Source organism: Bos grunniens, chromosome 9 (genome assembly GCF_055505025.1).
Source record: "Bos grunniens cultivar Pamir isolate PY7600 chromosome 9, Bosgru_T2T1.0, whole genome shotgun sequence".
In the NCBI taxonomy this organism is placed as follows: domain Eukaryota; kingdom Metazoa; phylum Chordata; class Mammalia; order Artiodactyla; family Bovidae; genus Bos; species Bos grunniens.
This window is the reverse complement of record NC_141173.1, coordinates 66191459-66216564: the sequence shown is the minus strand read 5'-3', so window position 1 is coordinate 66216564 and position 25106 is coordinate 66191459. Positions and strand designations below refer to the sequence as shown.

Sequence of the window (25106 nt, the reverse complement as noted above, 5' to 3'; positions counted from 1 at the left end):
CACAACTACAGCATCATGTGCCCTTATGAACAGGGCTGAAGTTCTAATTTTGTTTTAATACTTAGTTATGAATACAAACACTACATTACAGAAGGTTTTAAAAACATAAGGAAAAAGTTAATTAGTATTCCTACTTACAAAATAACTACTACAATGAAAAAGAAAAAACTTTATCCTAATAAGTGTCACTATACAGTTTTTGAAAAAAGTCTCCCAGCCACACTGACCATGACATGAGTATTTTATTTCTAAGTCTAAACAGTGACAGAGGAGCGTGGCGGACTATAGTCCACAGGGTTGCAAAGAGCTGGACACAACTGAGTGTGCACACACACAAATAGTGTGAGCGAGAGCTCCAAACTGTGGCCAGCTCTCTGGGAGGCTGGATGTTCGGTTTCCAGAGCATCCCACAAGACTTCTCAAGCGCTACTAACACACTCCCAACTGGAGGGTCTCCTACCCCGCCCTCCTCTCTCACCTATCCTTCTTCAGGAGAAAGTATCCTAGCTCTACATCCCAAGTGTCAGACTTCTGTTTCTTTCTTCCTGGATGTCAAACAGAGTTGGGATGCAAACAACCTTTCATCAGTAGGTCTACCACCTAATGAGACACATGACTTTAAAAATTTCTTTATTCACAGAACCGCAGATTATATAAAATGACTTTCTTTCCTGCTTTTATTGTTACTTTGAATACTATATTCAAAGTTGAAAGCAGAGGCAGTTCTATATTAAAATGAGTAAGAGCAAAAACTTGCAAGTTGATTACATTGTATAGAAACTTCTAAAACAAAAAACAAAAATGCACTGTATATAAAATATCTTAATGAAAATTTACCCTGAACACATACCTGTCGCTCTAGATCCTGAATTCTTTTGGTATCAGCTGCTTTTTCTTTTAAACGTATCTTCTGCTGGATGGATGGATTTCCAGATTCAGCTTTCAGCTTCTCAACCTACCAAAAAGGAAAGACCATGTTAAGAAACTTACACTTGAAACACAGACCTCAAGAGGGAAGCATGATGGGAGTTCATTTTAGGGCACTGTGCTGGAGACAGAGAGCAAACAAGACAAGCCAGAAGCCTGCTTTCACGGGGCTTATGTCCTAATGGAAGGAGAGCTCTGATGAGCTAATGAAGTAAATCAGTAACTTCTGAGCATGACAAGTGCTGCTAAGTCGCTTCAGTCGTGTCCGATTCTGTGCAACCCCTTAGACGGCAGTCCACCAGGCCCCACCGTCCCTGGGATTCTCCAGGCAAGAACATTGGAGTGGGTTGCCATTTCCTTCTCCAATGCATGAAAGTGAAAAGTGAAAGTGAAGTCGCTCAGTCGTGTCTGACTCTTAGCGACCCCATGGACTGCAGCCTACCAGGCTCCTCCGTCCATGGGATTTTCCAGGCAAGAGTACTGCAGTGGGGTGCCATTGCCTTCTCTGGAGCATGACAAGTACTACAAAGAAAATAAAGTAAAAGAATGAGAAAGAAAGAGTCAGAAGGGGGCAGGACTGGTAGCTATATTAGATAAAGAGGTTATGAAGCTCTTTCTGGGGAGTAGAAATCAGAGCTGAAACAGAGAGTGAGACATGGGAAGAATGCAGGCCAGGCCTCTTCAGGCCAAAGTGACAAGTGGACTGGGCATGGTATAGAATTTGCATGTAACTCCTGTATACTTTAAATCATCTCTACATTGGGCTTCCCTGGTGGCTCAGATAGTAAAGAATCTGCCTGCAATGCAGGAGACTTGGGTTCAATCCCTGGGTTGGGAAGGACCCTTGGAGAAGGAAATGGCAAACTCCAGGATTTTTGCCTGGAGAATTCCATGGACAGAGGAGCCTAGTGGGCCACATACAGTCCATGGGGTCGCAAAGAGTCAGACATGACTGAGCAACTTTCAGTTTTTTCCTATATACTTTATCTCTAGATTATTTATAATACCTAAAACAATGTAAATGCTATGAAAATAGTTTCCACTGCACAGCAAATTTTGCTTTTTGACATTCTGTTTTTTCTGAATATTTTTAATCCATGGTTGACTGAATCTGCTGGATAGGGAACTTGAGGATACAGAGAGCTGCCTGTATTCTCAGTTTAATCTAAAACAGACTACACAAATAAACACAAACCGAAGTCCACCTGACCACTGTAATTAAAAGAATTTCAAGTAGATTGACTCAATGACACAAGCCTATGAAGGAGTGTTGACGATAACAGGGTTCATCTATAGAAACACATTCTGAAATGATCTGTTACCTCAAGTTTCAGCTTCTTAATTTCTTCATTTGCTTCTTTAAGCCGAACTGCATCTTTATCTAGAAGTTCCTGATTTTCGGCATACCACTGTAATCTTTTTTGCAGACGACTGATTTCTTGTTTATGGGTTTCTTCTATAATTTTTATTTCATATAATTTTTCACCTATAAGATCAAGTAATTCAATAACTCGATTATAATTTTTCAAAATGTGGAAATAAACTAAAAGATTTTAAATGAAAACCAATACCTCTCTAATGCAAGCACTTATTAAGAAAGAGGCAAAAAACTTGTTTTTTTGTAAGGCTGTGTCCACTTTAGTGTATTAGTGAAGGAGGATGAAGACTGCTCATAGTCCACATCATCAAACTTGTAGCAAAGCTGGAATCTAGAAATTCTTGATTAATAGTTTTCCCAATGACTTTCATTATAAAAGTAAAGTCGTTTCTATGAAAATAAATGTAGGACTCTGGGCCTCTCCATTTCTTTACCTATGAATCTCTCTGTCAGAACCCAGCTCAAATGCCACTCTTCTCTGAAATCCTCATTAGCATCCTCATGTTTATTTCTAATTTTTTTAATATTAAACTTTTCTGCTTTCTTATTTTACTCTCCTTTGTTTTCCCTGGTGAGGTACGCTGTATCCATCTTTGTGTTTTCTACAACATAGTACAATGTTATTTGTTCATTTGGCAAATACCTGAGAGCATATGTTTCAGACTCAGAGATAAAAAGAGGGACTATACCCTGAAAAGTCACAGTCCACCTGAGATGACTATAAACAACTAAGTATGTGATGCCACAAACTCAAAATAATCCATGACTTTCTTTGATCTTGTAAACATTGATGCTAAAACCAATCAAATGCACATACCTATTAATAACTAATATTTTAAAAGCTTCTAAAATTATAATACACTTCAAGGAATAGCATTTTGATTATACTATCCAACTGCTATTACTTAACTCAAGATGAGAACAGTTAAGAGTATAAAGGTAAACTGTTTCAGCTCCGACTTTTACCTGTAGCATAAGCAATCTGGTCTTTGGCTTGGTCTCTCTCTTTCTTCACTTTTTCCAAGTCTACTTCAAGAGCTTGTTTGTCCTGCTTCAGTCTTTTGATGTCTTCCAACAAACTGTTCTTTTCTTTCTAGATATTCATAAAAATACAGAAGCAAATTATTTCCAACCACAATCAATTGTAGAATAGTGTCTCTTTCACCCAATTCATCATAAAGACTGCTAATTATTTTTCTTAAATTTCAGCTTGATTTTATCACTATTCCCCTTCCAGTGATACAAGCTCCCCAGAGCCTCCGAGAATCAGTTCTCATCACTTAACACAGCTTCCAGGCCCCTTCCAATCTCTTTTCTTACTGCTCCTGGGTTTCTCCACCCTCCTAACCAGGCTGCCTCTTCCACCCTCAGCACCTACAATCTGTTCTCCCAGGAACCAGAGGAACTGCCTTCAGGAGTCAGTTAATATCATTTCTTGGTCTGAAACTCTCTGGTGGCTCCCACCTCTTTTAGGGGAAACCTACAGCTCTTACCATGACCTTCAGCGTCACAGAACCCAGGCTTGCCCACTCCTCGGACGCATGGCCTGCAAACTCCCCCTCCCACTGCACGCCTACAGAGACCTCCTAGCTGTTCTTTGAACCTGCCCAGCATGTTCCTGCCTCAAGGTATTGGCCCTTACTGTTCCCTCTACCCTTAGACAGCCAAGTGGCTTGCTCCTTCACTTTATCAGGATTTCTGCTCAAATGAAGCCCCAGGAAGGCCTTGTCTGGTCACTCTAAACTAGAAACCCCCACCCTGGTCCCCAGGTGTATGGCTTTACTTTCCTCTCACATACTCATCACCACCTGACATATTATATATTTACTTGAAAGCAGAACTTTATTTTTCTCATCCTTGTATCACAAAGGCAAAAACTATGCTTGACACAAGTTAAATTCTCAATGTGCTGTACATGCCATACTCAACAGCCCTTACTCCTAGCCTTGACAGAGTCATATTTACCTTTCAAAGTATAGTTCAAATGAGGCTCTTCCTGATAAACCCCACCCCTGCATTCCCACAAACTTCCAGTGTACCTGGAAGTACAGCATTTATTACTCTGTTTCATGTGACACTGATCTGTATTACCTGCCTTTTCTCTTTATTAGGCTGAAAGCTCTTTGGGGATATCAAGACTGATTTTACTACTTGTTTACTTCATGGCACCAGGCACATGGCAGGTACTCAGTAAGTGCACACTCAACTCAGCTGATAACTACTGAAGAAATCCCTGTATTCAAGGTGGTACACTTGGCAAGTTCAGTGTCTAGAGGAAAATTCTTAGAAACTTTATCACATTACCTTACAATTTAAAATCCAGGCTTATGAAGAAAATAAATCCACCCCTAAGGCCTTGTATTAATATAATCGTGGTTTTAGCGGCATCATTTCACTGTTTAATCTTTTGTGTGATCTTCTGTAGATGTCTTTTCAGGAGAATGCTGAGTTTCTTCAAGAATTTACTGTGCGGACACTCGGAGGCCTCTGTCTATCTCTCTGACCCTCTTTTCCATCACTCTTGTCCTTACTCACCCACTCGTTCCTCAGAGGCTTCCGAGGCACCATGTCCCTGTATGGAAGGCTCGGTCTTTGCACAGTGAGTGGCTGCTCCTCCTCAGCTCCTGACACAGACACAACTTTCTCAGGAGCGCCTCCTTGCTTGCTCACCCACGCTGCTGAGAGCTGCCTAACCCCTGCCCTGCCTACCACTAGTCTCTGTTCTTATTTTTCTCAAAGAACTTAACCTCCATGTGCACCTATTTCTTGCTCACTTATCTGTCTTCCCTGGTTGAATACACGTTCCTAGTGAGCAAGGTACAGGCCTGTCTTGTTTACCTGCCATTTTTCCACAGGCAAGAGGAGTTCCTAAGTGACTGCTGAGCTGCAGTCAGCTTCATCCTCCTCCTCATCGTGGGAAACTAGAAGCTAAGGGCTCAAGATCTTTGCTTTCAGTATGTGTCCATCCATAGTTTACAAAGAACCAGCTCACATTTTATGACTACACTAATGGGTATTAATTTTTAAGTAGGTTTGACATGAACATTATACTACAGATTTATCCCAGTATGAATTTTTGCTCTAAAACTATTTAAACTCAGAAAACCAGACATAATGGCATTCCATCTTTTGGTATTTGCACAAATAACCACATCCCCAAATAACTTTTACCTTTAACTAACACATTTCTTTTAAGGTGTTCCTGCCTTTGGTACTTTCACCATGATGGGCTTGGATGTAGATTTTTACTTATGTATCCTGAGCAGGACTCACTGTATTTCCTGAATTTGAGAATTCATCTTTTATAATTTCTAGAAAATTCCTGGCCATTACTTTATAAAAACATTTAATTACATATTATAGCATCTCCTATTTCTGTTATTTTCTATTTCTCTATTTCGTGTGTTTCAGTCTAAGTTCTCTTAGGTCTATCTTCCAGTTGACTACTTTCTTCTTAATTACATCTGATCATCTATTTAACTTTTCTACTTATTCTCTTTATTTTTCTCTGAATTTCCCTGGTCTGTTTTGTTCCTTCCTCACATTGAATTTCTCACTTATTCTGTATATTTAATCATTTAAAATGCATTTAATTTATAGTCTACTCAATAATCCCACTGCTAACTCACTTCAGTCGTGTCCAACTCTGTGCGATCCCATAGATGGAAGCCAACCAGGCTCCCCCATCCCTGGGATTTTCCAGGCAAGAGTACTGGAGTGGGTTGCCATTTCCTTCTCCAATGCATGAAAGTGAAAGTGAAGTCGCTCAGCCATGTCCGACTCTTAGCGACCTCATGGACTGCAGCCTACCAGGCTCCGACACCCATGGGATTTTCCAGGCAAGAGTACTGGAGTGGGGTGCCATTGGCTTCTCCGACTCAATAATCCTACTGGGGTTTTAATCCTGTTTATTAAGTTACCCCATGCCTACTCATGGTGGGTTGTTTCCCTGGATTTTGTAATTTTGCATTGCAAGTGTACTGTCAACATGATTTAATCTGTAGGAATACTGTGTGAACTGGGTTAAGAGTGGACACTCTTAAGAGTGTTTTGGATGACTGCTGACTGAGGATCATTTTATGGTTTTTTTTCTTCCCCCAGATTGAGCATGACCCACTTTTGAAAGTGAAAGTCACCTAGTCGTGTCCGACTCTTTGCGATCCCATGGACTGTACAGTCATGGAATTCTCCAGGCCAGAATACTGGAGTGGGTAGCCTTTCCCTTCTCCTGGGGATATTCCCAACCCAGGGATCGAACCCAGGTCTCCCACATCGCAGGCAGACTCTTTACCGGCTGAGCCAAAGGGAAGCCCAAGAATACTGGAGTGGGTAGCCTATCCCTTCTCCAGCAAATCTTCCCGACCCAGGAATCGAACTGGGATCTCCTGCACTGCAGGTGGATTCTTTACCAACTGAGCTATGAGGGAAGCCCGACCCACCCTTGAAGGTAGTGTCAATTCAAATACTAAAACACAAATGAAAGGAGAAGGGATGACATCTATACTGAATAATCAATAAAGCACTGAGAAGATGAGATCTTTTCCCCCTCTCTTTCTATAGATACCAAGTTAAGAGAGAGAAGCTTTCTCGACATTTCAGTCCCTTCTGAAAGTGGGTCAGTTTTTTCCTAAAACACTTTTTTACTGAAGGATATGGCCCTGTGCAGTCCTGGGGTCCTATCTCCACTTTGTTGTTCAAGCTCAAGGCTTGTGGTTACTGAGCTGACAGCCCAGGAGCAATGCTTACTGCTAGCTCTGTTTCTGACCCGAGAAGTTCACTTTACTTTCTTGAGAGTTGGGTTATGTAATTTACAAGATGTTAATTATATTTTAGCCAGTATGTTCTGGTGATTTCAGTGTCAGTTTTGGTTTCCCATTTGTTCAAAAATGAGTCCAAAACCGCACTTTTAAAAGGTCACTAATAACAGCCTTCAAGTGAAGTTAATGCTGTGGTCACAACCTAATCATGCTTTCCCAAGCCTTCATAAACTACAGTAATTTCTCTCTTAACTTGCTAGTTTTTGAGGCCCACTGATAAGTGAAGGTGTCCAATCATTTATTCTTTCTATTTATCTGCTTACCAATCTAATCATTATTCTGTACCCACATGCATCTTAAGGAAGTTCTCTAATGGGTTCATATTTGAAGCTTCATTTTATATACTGCAAAAACCTGTCAAATATCAACTACTGAACTCTGGCATGTTTAAATTTCTGTGTAGCCTAACTTTATGTAATAAATTTCTAATTAGAAAGTGACATGCAATTGGAATTATTCTAATGTGCATAATCGTTGAAATAGATTCAAAGTACTTAATGGGAGGGAGTGGGGAAAGCTAACTGCCCTTCCACAGGAGCTGTCTGTGGCAGTGGTTTTGAGTGTTACAGTGACGGGTGGGTGCCACAAGCATAGTTCTTGAGGACAGGAGTGATAAAAACCAAGCAATGCATAAAACTGTTCTGCTTAAGACAGAAATAATCTGCCCTAAATTCCCAAACTTTTCCCATTGGTAAACACTGCTTTAGGAAATTCTAGGCCATATGCTTTATAGTACAATTCAGTAAAAATAAAGAAAAAAATTATGTAGCAGATATTGCATTTCACCGCTCTGTCAGGCATATCAGATACAAATTCTTCAGATATAGTCTCAGCCCCTCTTAAGTGTACAGCCCACTTAGGAAGACTGAGGAAAAGTCAACTCACTTTTTAAGGTGAATGATCACTTTCAAATTGTTTTCCTATTTCAGCCCTCCATTTTCAAAGAGGAGTTTGTTTGAAGTTAGGTATGTACACGCATGCATGTTCAGCCACTTCAGTCGTGTCCAACTCTTGGCGACCCTATGGACTGTAGCCCCTCAAGCTCCTCTGTCCATGGGATTCTCCAGGCAAGAATACTGGAGTGGGCTGCCATGCCCTCCTCCAAGGGATCTTCCCTAAATAAGGCTCTGCCTCCAACATGACTCCACATGATAAATGCCTGATGAGAGGTTGGATAATAAAAGATGCCATCTATAACCAGTATCACATTGTTTCCTCTATATTGAGGTCACAGGTATTTCAATGCTAATCTTAGGTATTTCCTAGTTTTTAATTGGTATGAAATTTATAAGCAGATTTATTCATAAGTTACAAAAGCAGATTTTTCTTTTTTACACACATAAGGATTTTTATAACACACTTTCCTGTTGCTAATGGTTAAAATCCTTATGTACCTTACCTGTGCTGCCCGTAGTTCTGCTAACAGATCTGTAAAATTTTGATTTTTGGTGGGCTCTGAATCTTCAACTGCTTGAGACAGGAAACGACTTCTGTGCATCTGTTCTCTGATTTATTTTGAAAATAAATACATATATGTTTACAATGTCCTCCTTTAAGTACAAAATATTCGATTCTTAAAAATTAAAAACTCTTTGCACATCAAAACTGAGTCTCTGAAGATAAACAGTTCATTTGCACTAAAGAATACAATACTGAAATGTTAGAAGAGGAGTATACTTTAAGGGAAATGTTTATGTATAATCTAAAAGAATTGAAACTCTAAGAGTATTGGTGTATTTGTAATATAAAAACATTTCTTGCCAATTTTCAGAAAAAAGAAAATCAATGTCTGGGAAAGACTTCCTGCATTGCATTTCCCCTGTGGTGTTCCGTAGTCCTTGTCATATCACTCTAGACTCCTTTCTGAGAAACACAAATTGCCAATCATACCCATGGAAACAAACAAATAAAACCAAATACAATCTACTACTGGTTCCTTCAAGTCAGTTTTTCTTTTTCTTTTTTTTCCAGGGAACATTATACAAGGAGTTTAGGAATCTGTACATGATCATCTGTCTAAAGAAACAATTTATTCCATTGTGGAAATTCATTTAGAGCCTCAGGTTTGGAGCCAGGAATAGATCTTCTCTTTTAGAAGCCAGGCAATATAAGATATAAAATTTTAAAATATATTATTGAAGCATCTGGGAAGAAAGCAGATGTAGAAGCCCTGAGGCATTAGAACTATGCAGATTATTAGCTCTGCCATGGGGATCACACTTACCAGGAGAAAGGGGTGACCCCCCAATTTATACAAAAGTGCCTTCAACTTGCCAACCTGTGTACTTTCTAGCTTTGTCTGCTACAAGGTGTGCCTTTTTCTACTGTGCATGAAAGATCAGTGTGAGCTAACAGCAGCCTTGTCTCTTATGCCCTAAATTATCTTGCAAAAAATGGAAGTAGTATGTAAATAAACATAATGTACATGACATTCACAGTCCAAGATGTTTCTTCGGATAGTAGTTCTATCTGAGATTTCAGGTGTTTAGGTGAAATGATGCACAGCTGGCAGTCACTTCCTAAAAGAAGATAGAACCCTAGCCTCCCCATGTTTGGTGGTTCAGCTCTTTCACTTAGTATATTAAAGATGGACATAGTAACATCCCAAAGACCTTACAGTCTGAAGTATGACTGGTTCCTAAGTGGGTGCTAGCGCTCTGTCAGCCTGCCGTGGTATGTTTATTGTAATAACTCCCAGGTTCTTTCTCTGGAGAAATTTCCTTGCCAAACAGCAGCTCCTGCCCCCTGCCCCAGAGGATACCCGCAAGCTGCTTCCTGGGACCCACTTCATCCAGTGACAGACTGCCTTGAGGGGTTCAAAGGGCTGTTCTCCACTTGACTCAAGTAGGGACCAACTATGTAATGAAATCTGTTCTCCTCCATGTCCTGGTGAGAGTGGAATGAAGCCAGCCTCCAGCCGAAACCCAGTCTCACTGATTTTCCCGCTCACCATCCACCCCAATCCTCACCTCATCTCGCTTCTCTTGCCCCTTGTCCTAAGAGTTATCTTCCAGAAAAGCACCTCCACAAAGATCCCCATCTCAAGCTCTACTTGTATGCAATCTGACCTAACACAGTAAATAATACTGTAGTTTATTATTATTTACTATTATTATATTATCTAAGTATCTCAGATTTAAAAGGAATAATTCAGTTTCCTGAAATTGATGTGAAATTCTAATACCAATATGCTGAAAATACTAAAGTATGTACTGATCACTGAACACCAAAGAGAATCACTGAATATGAAAAATGTAAAAGTTACAAAACTGTAAATCAGTGTACAACTTCTAAAATTTCTAAGTATAACTAAATGTATTATTAATATAATAATAAAATGCTTAGAAATAGTCAAAGTATATTTGATCTTAAGAATTTAAAAAGGACTTACTTTAAGGCAGCTAATTCACTGAATAAACTCTGGTTTTCCTTGAACATTCGCTCCTCATTTTTTTTGTTTTGTTCTTGGAGATCTTTCACTTGATTATACAATTTTTCATTTTCCTTTTTATAAACAGAAAATTACATTTTAGTTAAAAACCAGTAGTACTTACATAAGTTTATTTGCTTATAAAAGATGTATCCTTTAAGCAATTTTAAAGGCTTTTCAATTTCTTCAGTTTTTGAGTAAGCAAAATCTTTTTCTAACTTTTTGTCTCAGAAGAAAATCTGTAAACCGAGAACAGTTCTTTCTAAAATGTTCAAAATCATTAGTTGAAAAAAAAATTCCCCAAATCAAAGAGCCCATCAGAGTAATGTACTGCATTTCACGCGAGTAAATGGACCAGTGACTGCAGGAAGAACCACATCCTGACTTGTGTGCTGTTTGGGGCTGTCTGCACACTCTTTTTCTTGCTTTTGGCCCATCTTTCTGCAGTGAGGTGACTGGACATAGCCGCAGTGGGTATCTGTGTTTGTTTCTGGAACTTTATGTGAGCATGGAGTTAGAGACTGGGTGCTTCTGGAAGATCAGGGCAGTGAGTGTATAGACTAGACCCAGTACAACATCTGGCTTGAGTGAAAGAGGGACTCAAACAGTGAGGATAGGGGAGAAAGTACCCATCTGTGCTCAGATGCTCTGGCTTATTAACCTCTTTAAAATCAAGAAATTGATGAAAACCAAGGACCACTGAGGATTTCATGAAAACCATGAACTGTCTCACCATGTCTGGCCCAGTGCCTGACACACAGTTTGTGGCTGATTTTCAGCAGAATTAATGAAACTCAGAAAAACACATACATACATAGACACATCAATTTCATGTTATCTTTATGGGAGTGGGTGGTTGGCAAAAGCATAGGTCTGTGAACTCCTGCTTTAAAACCCATGCTGTGTATATAGCAAGCTCAGAATGGCAGGGAGGGTTTGGAAGGTTCTAACTAACTCCAGGATGGGGTATCTTGCAAAATCCATACTATTTCATTTACAGCTGGAATATCTGGGGACTTCTCAGGTGGTTCAGTGGTTAAGATTCTGCCTGTGTTCCCAACTCAGGGGCCTTGGGTTCAATCCCTGGTCAGGGAACTAGATCCCATGGGCCGCAATGAAGAGTTCACATGCCGCAACTAAAGATCACACATGCTGCAAAGAAGATCGAAGGTCCTGAGTGCCCCAACTGAGACCAGTGAAAAAATAAATATATACTAAAAAGAAAAGCTGTAATTTCTGATGTGATAATGCTTTCTTCGGATGTCCCCAGAATGAAAATGCTTATTATTGTGAGGCTGGATGCTTAGGTTACAGTTGTCAAAAGAGGAAAAAGGAGTAAGACAGAGGAAAAGGATAGAGAAGTTAAAAAAAAAAAAAAGTGGTCAGGAGGAACTAAGACAAGTCTCATGCTGGAACATAGCCAAACCTGCCCCGGCTGACTGTCAACACCACCAAGACTCTGTCATCACAGAGAACAAATGTATGGCTTCCGCAGAACATACACATTTTCTCCCATTTAATTCATTTTTTAGTTTTACTCTCAAGGCATTGGCAATTGATTTCAGATTTATAGTTCTCAATATAGTATCAAAACTAGCCAATATTATCTATGGGAAAAAAAAAAAGATCCCCTGGAGAAGGGAGTGGCAACCCACTCCGTATTCTTGCCTAGAGAATACCAAGGACAAAGGAGCCTGACAGGCTACAGTCCCTGGAGCTGGAAAGATCTGGACACAACTGAGTAACTAACACTTTCACTTTCAAAGGAAAAAAAGACAGTTTCTAAGGAAATCTGACTATTAGAATTAGTAACAGGCCAACATGCACGAACTGGTTACTGTGTGGAAGGCAGGAAGAGGTTGATCTGCAGTTTTATTTTAATTTCACAACCACTGTGAGACAGGAATTATTATCCTCATTTCACAGATGAGGAAACTGCCTGAGAGAGGTAATGTGATTTGCCTAAGGCTATAGAGCAGGTATGAAGCAAAATCTAAAATCAGATTTTTTTGAATCCAGAACCCATGCTCTTAACCACTTTAATTCTCCCCATAAAAAATGCACAGACTAGTCAAATTATTACTTCCTTCCATTGCCATTACCTGTTAAATGGATGCAGAAATATATTTTTTTTTAATTTTATTTTTAAACTTTACATAGTTGTATTAGTTTTGCCAAATATCAAAATGAATCCGCCACAGGTATACATGTGTTCCCCATCCTGAACCCTCCTCCCTCCCCACACCGTCCCTCTGGGTCGTCCCAGTGCAACAGCCCCAAGCATCCAGTATCGTGCATCGAACCTGGACTGGCATCTAGTTTCATACATGATATTTTACATGTTTCAATGCCATTCTCCCAAATCTTCCCACCCTCTCCCTCTCCCACAGAGTCCATATTTTTAAAGGCCTTATTTTTATAATCAAAGAATCTCAAGACAAACTAAATTTGTGCTGAAGAGCCATACCTGCTGATATCCTTGAAGAAGCATCTCTTGTTCTTGTATTTCTTTTCGGATTTGCTTCAATTTTTCTTCAGTGACAGGATCAGTTGTTTCTCCCAAATGTAACCACCTGTGTTTTTTGTTTGATTCTTCAAAACTACTCAACTTTGAGAAAATGCAGGTATTGTTTCATTTGGGGAAGAAAATGATACAGTGAGAAGTGAGGAAGAACATCAGAAAACTCCAGGTGTATAGACCTAAGACTGTCTTATAAGCACACTAGAATTATCGTAACACCAACTACAATTAAGTCACTACAGGGATGCTTTGTACTGATGGTTCTGACGGTGGAAGTAACTCAGAAATGCTACACAGGGTCACTTTCCTGAATCTAGAACTTCTATAGCTTTCTTTCTGAAACTGCTGTCTTCCCTGAAGGTCACGGTGAACCAAGTGATTAGTTTTCAAAAAGGACTGCTAAGAAGAAAACTATCAAAACGAACCAATTTAATTTTTGATCCCCCCCCCACAAGGATTTCATGTAGGCTCTTTTGTAAGGAGGCACCGTCAGGAACCATGTTCATGTTTTATGCAGCAAATATATCAAGTCAAGAGGCCCCAGGAACAAGAAAATAACAATGCATTTAGCAGGGAGTACAAGTTCTTTTTAATAAATAAAAGGAGAAATAGGACAATGTGTCTAGTACCTTGGCTTGAAGAATATAATTGTCTTGATTCAGTCTGAAGAGTTCCTTTTCCTGTTGTCTCTTTAGTTCCTCCATCTTATTTTCCAGCTCTTTCTCCTTTTCTGAGAAAGTGACTTTAATTTGTTCAATCAGAGCTTGGGCACCCTTCCATTTTTCCTCTGCTTCCTGAACTCTTTTAAACATAAGCAATTCTGTCTCCTTGTTCCCACCATGATATCCTGAAGAATCCTTTTAATGAAAAGCATTACTTCATTATGTAGAGTTACATAGGAGATTCAAACATGGGTTGGTTAGGGGAAAGAAACCCCACAAAGAATAAAAATGACATGTTTAACAATGTTCTACTAATCAAGAAGATCAATACATGTTCAATAAAAGTGATGAGTATCCGTCAACACAAAAGAAGTTTCAAATATTTCATTGTTTATAATTGTTTCAATATATATAGAACATAAAACAGTATGAATATTATTTTTAAATTTAATACCTACATTCTGAAACTGAACACAGGAGTCAGCTTCTGTGGGGCCCTCAGACGACTTAGGAGTAGCCAGCCAACTTTCAGTTTGAGGAGCTGGTTTACCCAAAGATGCAGGCTTGATCAGCTTTGTTGCAGGTAAGATTTCTAAATATTGTAAACAATGGATAAAAGCACCATAAATACAAACCATGTTGAGTGTGTATTCAGGCAATTATTTAACAATAAGTACTAATGAGGACATGAAGACAAATGAGCATCTCAAAGGAGGCTAATGCCTAATAAACACTGCAAGGCATCTGTTTCATTGCACTTGAACTCCAGTTCATAATCAACATTCTATTCAATTTGACACAGAAGGCTCATTGACCCAAGATTCATATTAAATGACAGATGGAGCTCAATATATGTGAGGAGAATGTGGATTAGGGTAATTTCAGGTTTTACTATTTTTCAATAAGTTATCGTTTTAAATGTTCATAGCAATAGCAAATAGAAGTATTTAAACAATTAATCAAAGAGCAGCTGATAATGAAATATTTCAGTTCAGATTAAAGTATGCTTTCAAAGCACAATTTTTATAAATAATATATATCAAGATACAGTATCACTGGAATAATATAAATTTCATGCAAACCTCATAACAAGTAGTTTAAAATCTGATTAAAAAGAAAATGACAAAACTGCTATAATATCCTGTTTATTAAATTAGAAAAAATGTGGTTCACACACACATACACACACACACACACACATATTCCGGTCAAATTTTCAGTTTTTAAGGTACCTTGTAAATCTTAAAAAAAGAAGAAATAATTCTAAGACCAATAAGTTACTCAGTTTATAATAAAAAAAAATTAACGGAAATACTGAGAAGAGATCCTCAGGCCCATATTCTAATGTTACAGTTTCTGAACTGAATACTGCATAAATATGTACTTGACTGCCTTAGATGTAAATGAAACATTTGAAACTTAAATAATTTCTTCAAGATGCTAACTTTTTAAATGCAAGGTTGACTTTTTCATTGAAGTTAAAACACATGGTCATTAAAGATTTGGAAAATATAGAAAAGTCAAAAGAAACAACAAGTCCCCAACAGGACCTCACCCTGAGATTTCCTTCCACTCTCTTCCAGGCCTGCCATTTTTTCCTCATATAGTAGTAATCATATTTAATTGGACTGAGTGTTGTGGAAGGTTTTTCTGGAGAAAATTTCTTACACTGTTCATAAATAAAGTTTGAGTCATTGTGAAAGCAGGCGTTAAACCTTCCAAGTCACTGGAGGTCCATTAACATGGCCAATGAACGGCGGGGGATCTGCTAGCGTTGTGATTCTTCCAAGGACATGGCAGCCAAGAGTGACAAGTGGTTCTTGCTCAAGCTGCAGTCAGCCAGCGCTTTGATGCCAGAATTGTTCTTTCCTGAGTTCTTAATTTTGGTCTCCCTAAGTAATTATTTTCAGTAACAGTACATGGACAATATCTTTTCTCTTTATACATGAAAGAAAATTTGATTGGATATAAAATTCAAATGTGAAAAGTGCAGTGTTTGGAACTTATGAGCCCTTCTTGAAAAAACAATGGATTAAGAGAATTCAGTCAAATAAGAAACCAATCAAAATAATTCTAGAAAGTGATGGCTAAGGGACTGGTGAAAAGCATTCTGGTCCTTTAACAGCCGGAACCAAGACCCACATTCAAAAGCTGTGGGGAATTACAGTTGCTAGAGAGAATATAAAAGATATATCTTGAACAAGTAAAAATAAAACCAACAAAAATGAGTGGCAGGCATGTGAATGGGGGTTTTATTAACTCATTTCATAGAAGAGAAACTGATAATGTATAGAATTGAAAAATGTAGGTAAAAACAACATGGTTTTGGCAACCTTTCAGGGGTTTTCATAGTCTATTTTATTAAAATGATCTTTTGGGATATAGTATTTCTTAGGAGGAAGTTTCTTTTTCTGCTTACAGATTTAAGTAAAACTAAATCTAATATTTATTTTAAAAGAACTTATGAAGTGTGATCTATTCTTGTAAAATGTTTTGTTTGTTCGTTCACATGCTTGCCTTTCTCCTTCCTTCTAGTCATTTCACAGAAAAGTAAGAGAAAACGAGACCCCAGGAGACTTCTCAGAGGAAGGGATTAGAGGTCCACAGGTTGAGAACAGGAGGAAAGGATGCTTGTGTTAAGCCAGAAATTACAATTCTGTGTCTCCAGAAGACCCGCCCATGACTGCTGTTCCCCTGCTGATACGGGTCAGCCCCAGCCTTTCCAGCTTACACGCATGAGTTTCTGCAGCGAATATGCATGAGCACAGACAGAAGAAAAGAGTCTTTGATGCTGAAAGAATTTTAAATACAGTCAATGTGGCCCTGAAATTGACAGTTATGGGGAAAGGCAAGGGAAAATACTCTAAGGCAGAAGTAAATTTTCCAACGAGGTTATTTCTCCTCTGACAACTATTGTTACCAGATAACAATGATGGAACTGGTCACCTATTCGAGTTAATCACACAGAAAAGGACAAAATGCTTCTGGCTCTATTGCTCTCCCTCTCCCAATGAAGTCCAAAGGCAACAGAAATGTGGGTCTAAGTCAAACATCTCTATTTCTTTTACTTGCATCATGGGCTTCTACGTGGAAAATTACCCTTGCCTACTGCCAACATATTAAAAAATGACTGGATTAGGAAATATCCAGATTAGGAGGCACTGTGATGACAGGCGGGAGGAGAAGGGGGCAACAGAGGATGAGATGGTTGGATGGCATCACTGACTCAATGGACATGAGTCTGAACAACCTCCAGGAGTTGGTGATGGACAGGAAAGCCTGGTGTGCTGCAGTCCATGGGGTCACAAAGAGCTGGACATGGCTGAGCGACTGAACTGAACTGAACTATGACGTATAGAAGTAGGCATTCTGTGACCCAGAAAACATCTCGACTCTCCAAGTCTATACTGAACAAATACCCAGGTATTTCTTTCTGGATCAACCTTCACCTGTACATTGCCACTTGATTCTGAATTGATAGCTCTCCTCTGGCAAACATTTTGAATATTACAAAGCCAACCAGATGAGAAGGGATTGGATACTCACTTCCTATACTTTCTGGGTTTCTTTCAGGAAGACACAGAACTAACAATGAAAAACCTCCTGAACTCAATAGAACTGAATCTTTCAGAAATGGAATGTAATACCTTACAATTCATTTTTTTTCTATTAATAAGGAAAGTTCACAGAAGGAGAAAGGAAACAAAGAAAGCAGAGAACAAGGAAAATAATATACTAGATGTATAGAATGATTACCTTTTTTCCTACTTTGATTTGAGGCAAGAATAGATCTCAAGTTTTTGCTCTTCATGATGTCCTTAGAAGTTTTCTTTTCAAGATTAGAAAATGTCTTGAATGGTGAACTGGGTTTGCCATACCCTGAACTCCTAACTGATGCATATAATCCACTCTGGGGTTTTCTTTTAAATAAAGGAGGTGCACTTTTGGTCTTCTTGTATGGTAGCTGTTTACCAGTTACAGTCCCTTCTTCTCCAGAATCGAGTTGAGATCTTAAAGTCTGCATACAAGTGCAAACTCTTTAGTACTTAAATAAACTTCAACTACAGTTGCAAATAAGATTAACAGGTAGCAAAATCATAGTGATAACTAAAGAACATAATTCATAGAAGGCAAACCATTATATTAAAGTTCTCTAAATTCATCAGAATTTTAATATTTGGAACCAACACTTTCAAAATCAAGAGTAAGACAAAGCAAAATAATAAAACAAAATAAGCTTGCCAGAAAGCAATGAATGAACATGGAAGAAAACAGAGAACAAGTGTTGAAATGACAAGAATCTTATCTTTCTTCTCCAGATCTCTCAACATAAAAATGTAGTAGTACCCTGCCTTATTCTACAAGGTGATAGTTTATGGTAAACACATAACTCAGAACTGTAAAATAAAAACGGAATGCTGTGGTCATGGTCTGATTATATATAATCAGAATAAATCAAGAACAGAGAAAAAAGGAACAGTGAAATGTAAGTTTCTCAAGAGCTGTGAACAGCATGTATATGAAATGCCAACTCACCTCTTTTGTAGAACAGAGACTACTAGACAACTGTAAAGCACTAAAATGATGAATACATGTAATTTTCTTCTGCTACTCAAACTCTAGACTATGTTCACTAAAAAAATGAAAATGTAAAGAATGGCTTCTGAAAGAGAGCTAATGCTACAGTGGTATTTTTAAATTTGGGGACCACAGAGTGTTATAATAGATACTTCTCACAGATGTCCAGGATTTATGTGGACATCAGTATGTAATCGATCCCACTAGCTTAGGAAATACATACTTCTCAACAGTATTTACGTAACTTCATTTATCAGAATGTCAAATCAATGCAAATTATAAAAACTTACCTTATTTGTTTTGTCATCCTGAGGTAATAATGAAGGACCAACAGATATTTTTTTCTTCAAAATATCAAGGTACATTTTATCTATTTGTTCTTCCACAGCATTTGCTCTTGGATAGTTATTTTCTGTAACTTCATTTGTTGCCTTTTCTAAAACTACATTCTCTTCATTTTTGTCCAACAACTGGCTCACAGTTTGTGGTTCTTGAGACACAACATTTGGGTTAATCTTAAGGGGTAAAGGGCTAACAAATTCAGTTTCTTTATTCTCAGCGAGTTTCTTATAGCTATAAAACAAAAGAGGACACAGAGAATGAACCCTATATAAGTCCTCAAATATCAGTTTTAATAATATGTGTATACACATTATATATAAACATATTTACATTAATATATAACGTTAAATATATTTAATATTTGTAAATGTTTAAATTAGGTTATTAATGTTAAAGACATTATTTACAATTCTGGTTAAGACAGTAAACTTATACAGCATCACATAATTGTTTTAAAATGATAATTTCAATGCAGCATAAGGGACTTCATGGTTGACTCTGAGACCTACTTCAAAGGAAAGACAAACCAAACAAGACTGAGATTGCTTTTGTCCAAGAAATATTTAAAAGTGAATTTCTAAATAGCCTTTTTGTAATATAGCTCATAACGTCAACATGCGTTTTAGGCAGGAAAAATATTTTATACATTTCTAGCTTCCCTGGTAGTTCAGCTGGTAAAGAATCCTCCTGCAATGCAGAAGACCCTGGTTCAATTCTTAGTTGAGGAAGATCCCCTAGAGAAGGGACAGGTTTCCCATTCCACTTTTCTTGGGCTTCCCTGGTGGCTCAGCTGGTAAAGAATCCGCCTGCAATGCCAGAGACCTGGGTTTGATCCCCTTGGTTGAGGAGGGCATGGCAACCCACTCCAGTATTCTTGCCTGGAGAATGTTCATGGGAGAATCCCCATGAACACAGGAGCCTGGTGGGCTACAGTCCATGGGGTCATAAAGAGCCAGACCTGACTGAGCAACTAAGTACACACAACAGAAGAAATAAAGAAGTAACCATAATTTAAATCAAGGCATGAAACATAAATATTAAAATGAATAATTTCATCCACAGTACAGGAAATTTTTAAAGTGAAACAAGAAAAATCACTAGGACTTTAAAATAAAATCATTCCTTTAGTTTAAAACACTTAAATGCAATGTTACATTTCAGATCTGCTGCTGCTGCTGCTAAGTCGCTTCAGTTGTGTCCGACTCCGTGCGACCCCATAGACGGCAGCCCACCAGGCTCCCCCGTCCCTGGGATTCTCCAGGCAAGAACACTGGAGTGGGTTGCCATTTCCTTCTCCAATGCATGAAAGTGAAAAGTGAAAGTGAAGTCGCTCAGTCGTGTCCGACTCTTCACAACCCCATGGACTGCAGCCTACCAGGCTTCTCCATCCATGGGATTTTCCGGGCAAGAGTACTGGAGTGGGGTGCCATTGCCTTCTCTGACATTTCAGATCAGTAGATTTTTAAAATATGGAAACTATTCCTTACAAGAAATATTATAAATATGATTAAATATTGGCATATTATGGGAGTTCCAGAAATACGTATATTGTCATTTTTTAATTACTACATCATGGTCCATTAGGTTACTTGATTTTTAAATTTGTAAAATAAGATAAAAGGAAAGTTTAAGAGGCTACCATTTTCACATAAGGAAGATTAGTTTCTTAATAACTGTTAGAAATACTTGAAGTAGCTGTAATAATCAGAAAACATATTGATAATAGTTCTTTCCTTCTTAATGGTAGCAGAACCTGATTATCATCATAATTGTTCCCTTTTCTTGCTGTGACTGAATGAACTACATTTCATCACTGCCTTCAGTCTAGATGGGGCCAGACGCTAGTTCTTGTCTTTAGAATGTGAGTGCTATGATGGCAAGATCTAAAATATGAGGCTTAGTCGTTGGGTTTTAGGTGGCAAGGAAACTGATACAGAGGCTGGAGAGGTAACAACCCATGTTTTATGGTAACAGAACATTTGCTAAACTGTCACCTACAACAGTTTATAAGGCAGACCACACGGCTACCCAGGCTAGGGTACTAAGAAAATGGCAGGAGAGAACAGGCAGTTTTTAAGTGCCAGCTACCACTGACTACTTTTGACAAGATATTATGAGAAAAAAATAATTTCAAGAGAGAACGGGTTGGTTTGTTAAGAAGAAATCAGAGGGAACAAAGTGTGGAATTTAAGGTGTCTTAGGTTCACTCTCCATGTCTAAACTCAAACAGTAAGATTCAGCATTACAAAATGCTATGAACAAGCAAGATACCAACGAGAGCTTCTTGGTTGAAAAGAGTGACTCAGTCCCTTGGCAAATATCATATATTCTAAATGTCATCTTCAAACTTAAGGTTATTGTTCCTAAAAATATATTCAGACAGCTGCAACTGAGAGAGAAAAAACAGAGGGAATAAGGAAGCAGACATAAAACAGATTTAAAACCTGTGTCTAGCAAAGAATGTTAAGTGTAGTTACTGGCACAGGGGACTAACTGGAACCAAGTACATCAGAAGTCTAATAAACTTTCTGAAGGAGCTGTAGTGACAAAGAAACCACAACTCTACTTAAAAAAAGAAAAAAGGCTTAGAGACTTGTTTGGGAGCCTTAAAACCACCTGCAGGCAGAAAGTAGATGGAGAAACGAGTGCCTCCTCCAAGACGGCATACCCTCCCCCTGAAAACCACTTCAGCTGAAGCCAACAGAGATGAAATACAAGTCAAATTCTTCAAGGATTGGAACCAAGAGCTATATGAAACAATAGAGTTACTTGGTAGCTCCACCTTAAGAGCAGAATCCTGGCCTAATTAAGGAAAGTTCTTTACAAGGTCTTTCAGTGGATTTCAAAGTTGCATTACTGATGGCTGTATTTTCTTCTCATACTTTTCCATTCTGAATGGGAAAGGTGTGGGTAAGGAAGTAGTAACTTGTCTTTTTAATTCATTGATTAGCAGACAATGAAGAGCTACATTCAAACCTGATAGAGAGAAGTGTGCTTCACCAAGAAATACTGGCCTTTCAGACGGATACAGCCCTAAATGAGACTTTGGCCTATTTGCTGGGGAGGAGGTGAGTAGGTCTTTGTGTGAAGTAGGTCTTTGTATGAAGAGTGGAATGGATATTTGACAGAAGTGCAGATTCTGGTGGAGATAGGCTAGATGCCTACCAAATGCATTTACTTTCTTTCTGGGTACACAAGCAAACCACATTTTCCATTCCTTTTGGACCTTGTTAGCTAGAGGTGCTGGTTCTTACCAATAGAATATGGACTAAAGTGATGTAACATTTCTGTTGAGGCAGTTAAAAGGAAGTACGCTAAACCATCTTTTTTCTCTTCTTATAGACTCTTTACATGAAGCCATGAGAACCTTAAAGCTGTGTGCTGATGACTGAAACAGCCCTGGTCCCTAAATGCCTATGGCACAGTCCTACCCCAATTGCACTGACATACACGGAATTATGTGAGCAAGAAATACATTTTTGATGATGTTAAACTATTAAAATTTCAAGGGATTTTTTTCTGTTGTTATAGCAGCTAGAATTACTCATCCTAGTTTACGATAAAAAGTTTTTTGATAAGTATGCTAGCGTTTATACTTATGCCTTTAATGAAAGTACACTTTTTTTCAGCTCTTAAAACACAAATGCAAAAATCCATACTAGAATTCACATTACTAAAATGGTGCTACCTAGAGCCAGACATCCTGGAATGTGAAGTCAAGTGGGCCTGAGGAAGCATCATCATGAACAAAGCTAGTGGAGGTGATGGAATTCCAGTTGAGCTATTTCAAATCCTGGAAGATGATGCTGTCAAAGTGCTCAATATGCCAGCAAATTTGGAAAACACAGCAGTGGCCACAGGACTGGAAAAGGTCTGTTTTCATTCCAATCCCAAAGAAAGGCAATGCCAAAGAATGCTCAAACTACCGCACAATTGCACTCGTCTCACACGCTAGTAAAGTAATGCTCAAAATTCTTCAAGCCAGGCTTCAGCAATACATGAACTGTGAACTTCCAGATGTTCAAGCTAGATTTAGAAAAGGCAGAGGAACCAGAGATCAAATTGCCAACATCCGCTGGATCATCTAAAAAGCAAGAGAGTTTCAGAAAAACATCTATTTCTACTTTATTGCCTATGGCAAAGCCTTTAACTGTTTGGATCCACAATAAACTGTGGAAAATTCTGAAAGAGATGGGAATACCAGACTACCTACTTGACCTGCCTCTTGAGAAATCTGTATGCAGGTCAAGAAGCAACAGTTAGAACTGGACATGGAACAACAGACTGGTTCCAATTAGGAAAAGGAGTACGTCAAGGCTGTATACTGACACCCTGCTTATTTAACCTATATGCAGAGTACATCATGAGAAATACTGGGCTGGATGAAGCACAAGCTGGAATCAAGATTGCCAGGAGAAATATCAATAACCTCAGATATGTAGATGACACCACCCTTAGCGCAGAAAACGAAAAACTATAGAGCCTCTTGATGAAAGTGACAGAGGAGAGTGAAAAAGCTGGCTTAAAGCTCAACATTCAGAGAACTAAGATCATGGCATCTAGTCCCATCACTTCATGGGAAGTAGATGGGGAAACAGTGGCACACTTTATTTTGGGGGGCTCCAAAGTCACTGTAGACGGTGACTGCAGCCATGAAATTGAAAGACGCTTACTCCTTGGAAGGAAAGTTATGACCAACCTAGACAGCATATTAAAAAGCAGAGACATTACTTTGCCAACAAAGGTCCATCTAGTCAAAGCCATGGGTTTTCCAGTAGTCATGTATGGATGTGAGAGTTGGACTGTGAAGAAAGCTGAGTGCCAAAGAATTGATGCTTTTGAACTGTGGTACTGAAGAAGACTCCTGAGAGTCCCTTGGACTGCAAGGAGATCCAACCAGTCCATCCTAAAGGAGATCAGTCCTGGATGTTCACTGGAAGGACTGATGTTGAAGCTGAAACACTAATACTTTGGCCACCTGATGCGAAGAGCTGACTCATTTGGAAAGACCCTGATGGTGGGAAAGACTGAGGGCAGAAGGGGACGACAGGATGAGATGGTTGGATGGCATCACTGACTCAACGGACATGAATCTGGGTCAACTCCAGGAGTTGGTGATGGAGAGGGAGGCCTGGCGTGCTGCCATCCATGGGGTCGCAAAGAGTTGGACAGGACCGAGCAACTGAAGTGAACTGAAGCCAACAGAGACACAAGATATGTAAAAAGAAACAAAAAAAAACCTCTTCAGTAACACCAGCAGAGCCCAAAACAGCAACGATTACGTGAGCACAACTGCCCTTTAAAACTATTAACTAGCACTGCAGATCAGTGGAAGAATCTAGACTTAGTATTCAAGTAGATGGGCTTCTCTAATAGCCCAGTCAGTGAAGAATCTGCCTGCAATGCAGGAGACCAGGGTTCAACCCAAGGTCGGGAAGATCCCCTGGAGAAGGAAATGGCAACCCACTCCAGTATTCTTGTATGAAAAATCCGATTGACAGAGGAGCCTGGCAGTGTACAGTCACAAGAGTTGGACATGACTTACAACAAAACCAGATGTTTTAGTATAAGCTACACTGAATTTTGTCTCAACTAGCACAAACGTAGGAAAAAGACCAAGAAATCACTGCAAGTGGATTTACATGATGAAGATGGAGTTCAAGGAGGGGCTCAAAAACTTGTCTGTTAAAACATAAATGAACAAGTAAATACATGAATAGACGACAGGCTTTTCACAGAAATATTTTATGGAGACAAAAACCTGACAATTTGAGTGTGTTTCTGGGTCATGGCCATATGATCTTGAGAAATTAATTTAAGCTCTTTAATCCCCCAGTTTCTTATCTATGAAATGAGGATGATAATGGAATAGACTTCATGGAATTGCTATAAAATTAAATAAAGTCTGATAGGTAAAGAGCTTTGTACAGCACCTAGTCCACAGTAACCACGTGATTAAAATGTTAGCTGTTATTGTCATCATCATCGTCCGGTTCCTGTGAGAGCTCTACCAGTTAAGTCTGCTTACTTCGGGTGCATCACTTGAACGGTGGGGATAAAGATGCTGACCTATCTGTTATGAAGATTTCACGAGATAACGGATATGACACTCTTGGTGCTGCAAGGATGTCAAGGTGTCCTACAACAAGGTGACTGTGATATGATTCTCTGTGCTGGTGAATGACAGCCAAGTCCTGAAAACTGTCATTAAAATGTACGGTAGCTAGGGATTTTTGTGAAGCCCACTTCTCTTGTGACCCAAGATCTCACCCTGGGAGATGACAGCTAGTCTGTAACTAAGCACAGAATTTACTGGTTTATAAAGAAGTGAGTGTATGATTCACATGCAGAATAAAACTCATGTTTGCTCTCAGTGTTCGCATCAGCTGTCCCTGAGCTACTTAGAGCTGAAGGGATTTTATTTTTCAGTGAAAAGCTTTACGACTACTCA

At 38.9% G+C, this 25106-nt stretch overlaps 1 protein-coding gene across 9 annotated transcripts in view; it reads right to left on the bottom strand.

Annotated features, from left to right (window-relative positions):
• The window catches only part of CEP162 (centrosomal protein 162), a 93383-nt gene that overhangs the window by 24006 nt on the left and 44271 nt on the right, over positions 1 to 25106 (bottom strand). For 8 of the 9 annotated variants that reach the window (XR_015132370.1, XR_015132369.1, XM_086316403.1 and 5 more), the window contains 10 exons: positions 18604 to 18886; positions 17492 to 17753; positions 14194 to 14327; positions 13703 to 13930; positions 13020 to 13160; positions 10514 to 10626; positions 8522 to 8627; positions 3272 to 3398; positions 2250 to 2413; positions 851 to 955 (listed from right to left, as the gene is read on the bottom strand). Coding sequence is in view for 6 of the 9 variants with exons in the window: in XM_086316403.1 (XP_086172529.1) it covers positions 851 to 955; positions 2250 to 2413; positions 3272 to 3398; positions 8522 to 8627; positions 10514 to 10626; positions 13020 to 13160; positions 13703 to 13930; positions 14194 to 14327; positions 17492 to 17753; positions 18604 to 18886 (1663 nt within the window). In the remaining 3 variants the exon portion in view is untranslated. Of the gene's footprint in view, positions 1 to 850; positions 956 to 2249; positions 2414 to 3271; positions 3399 to 8007; positions 8282 to 8521; positions 8628 to 10513; positions 10627 to 13019; positions 13161 to 13702; positions 13931 to 14193; positions 14328 to 17491; positions 17754 to 18603; positions 18887 to 25106 lie in introns of all 9 variants that reach the window. The other variant, XR_015132371.1, reaches the window with a different exon arrangement.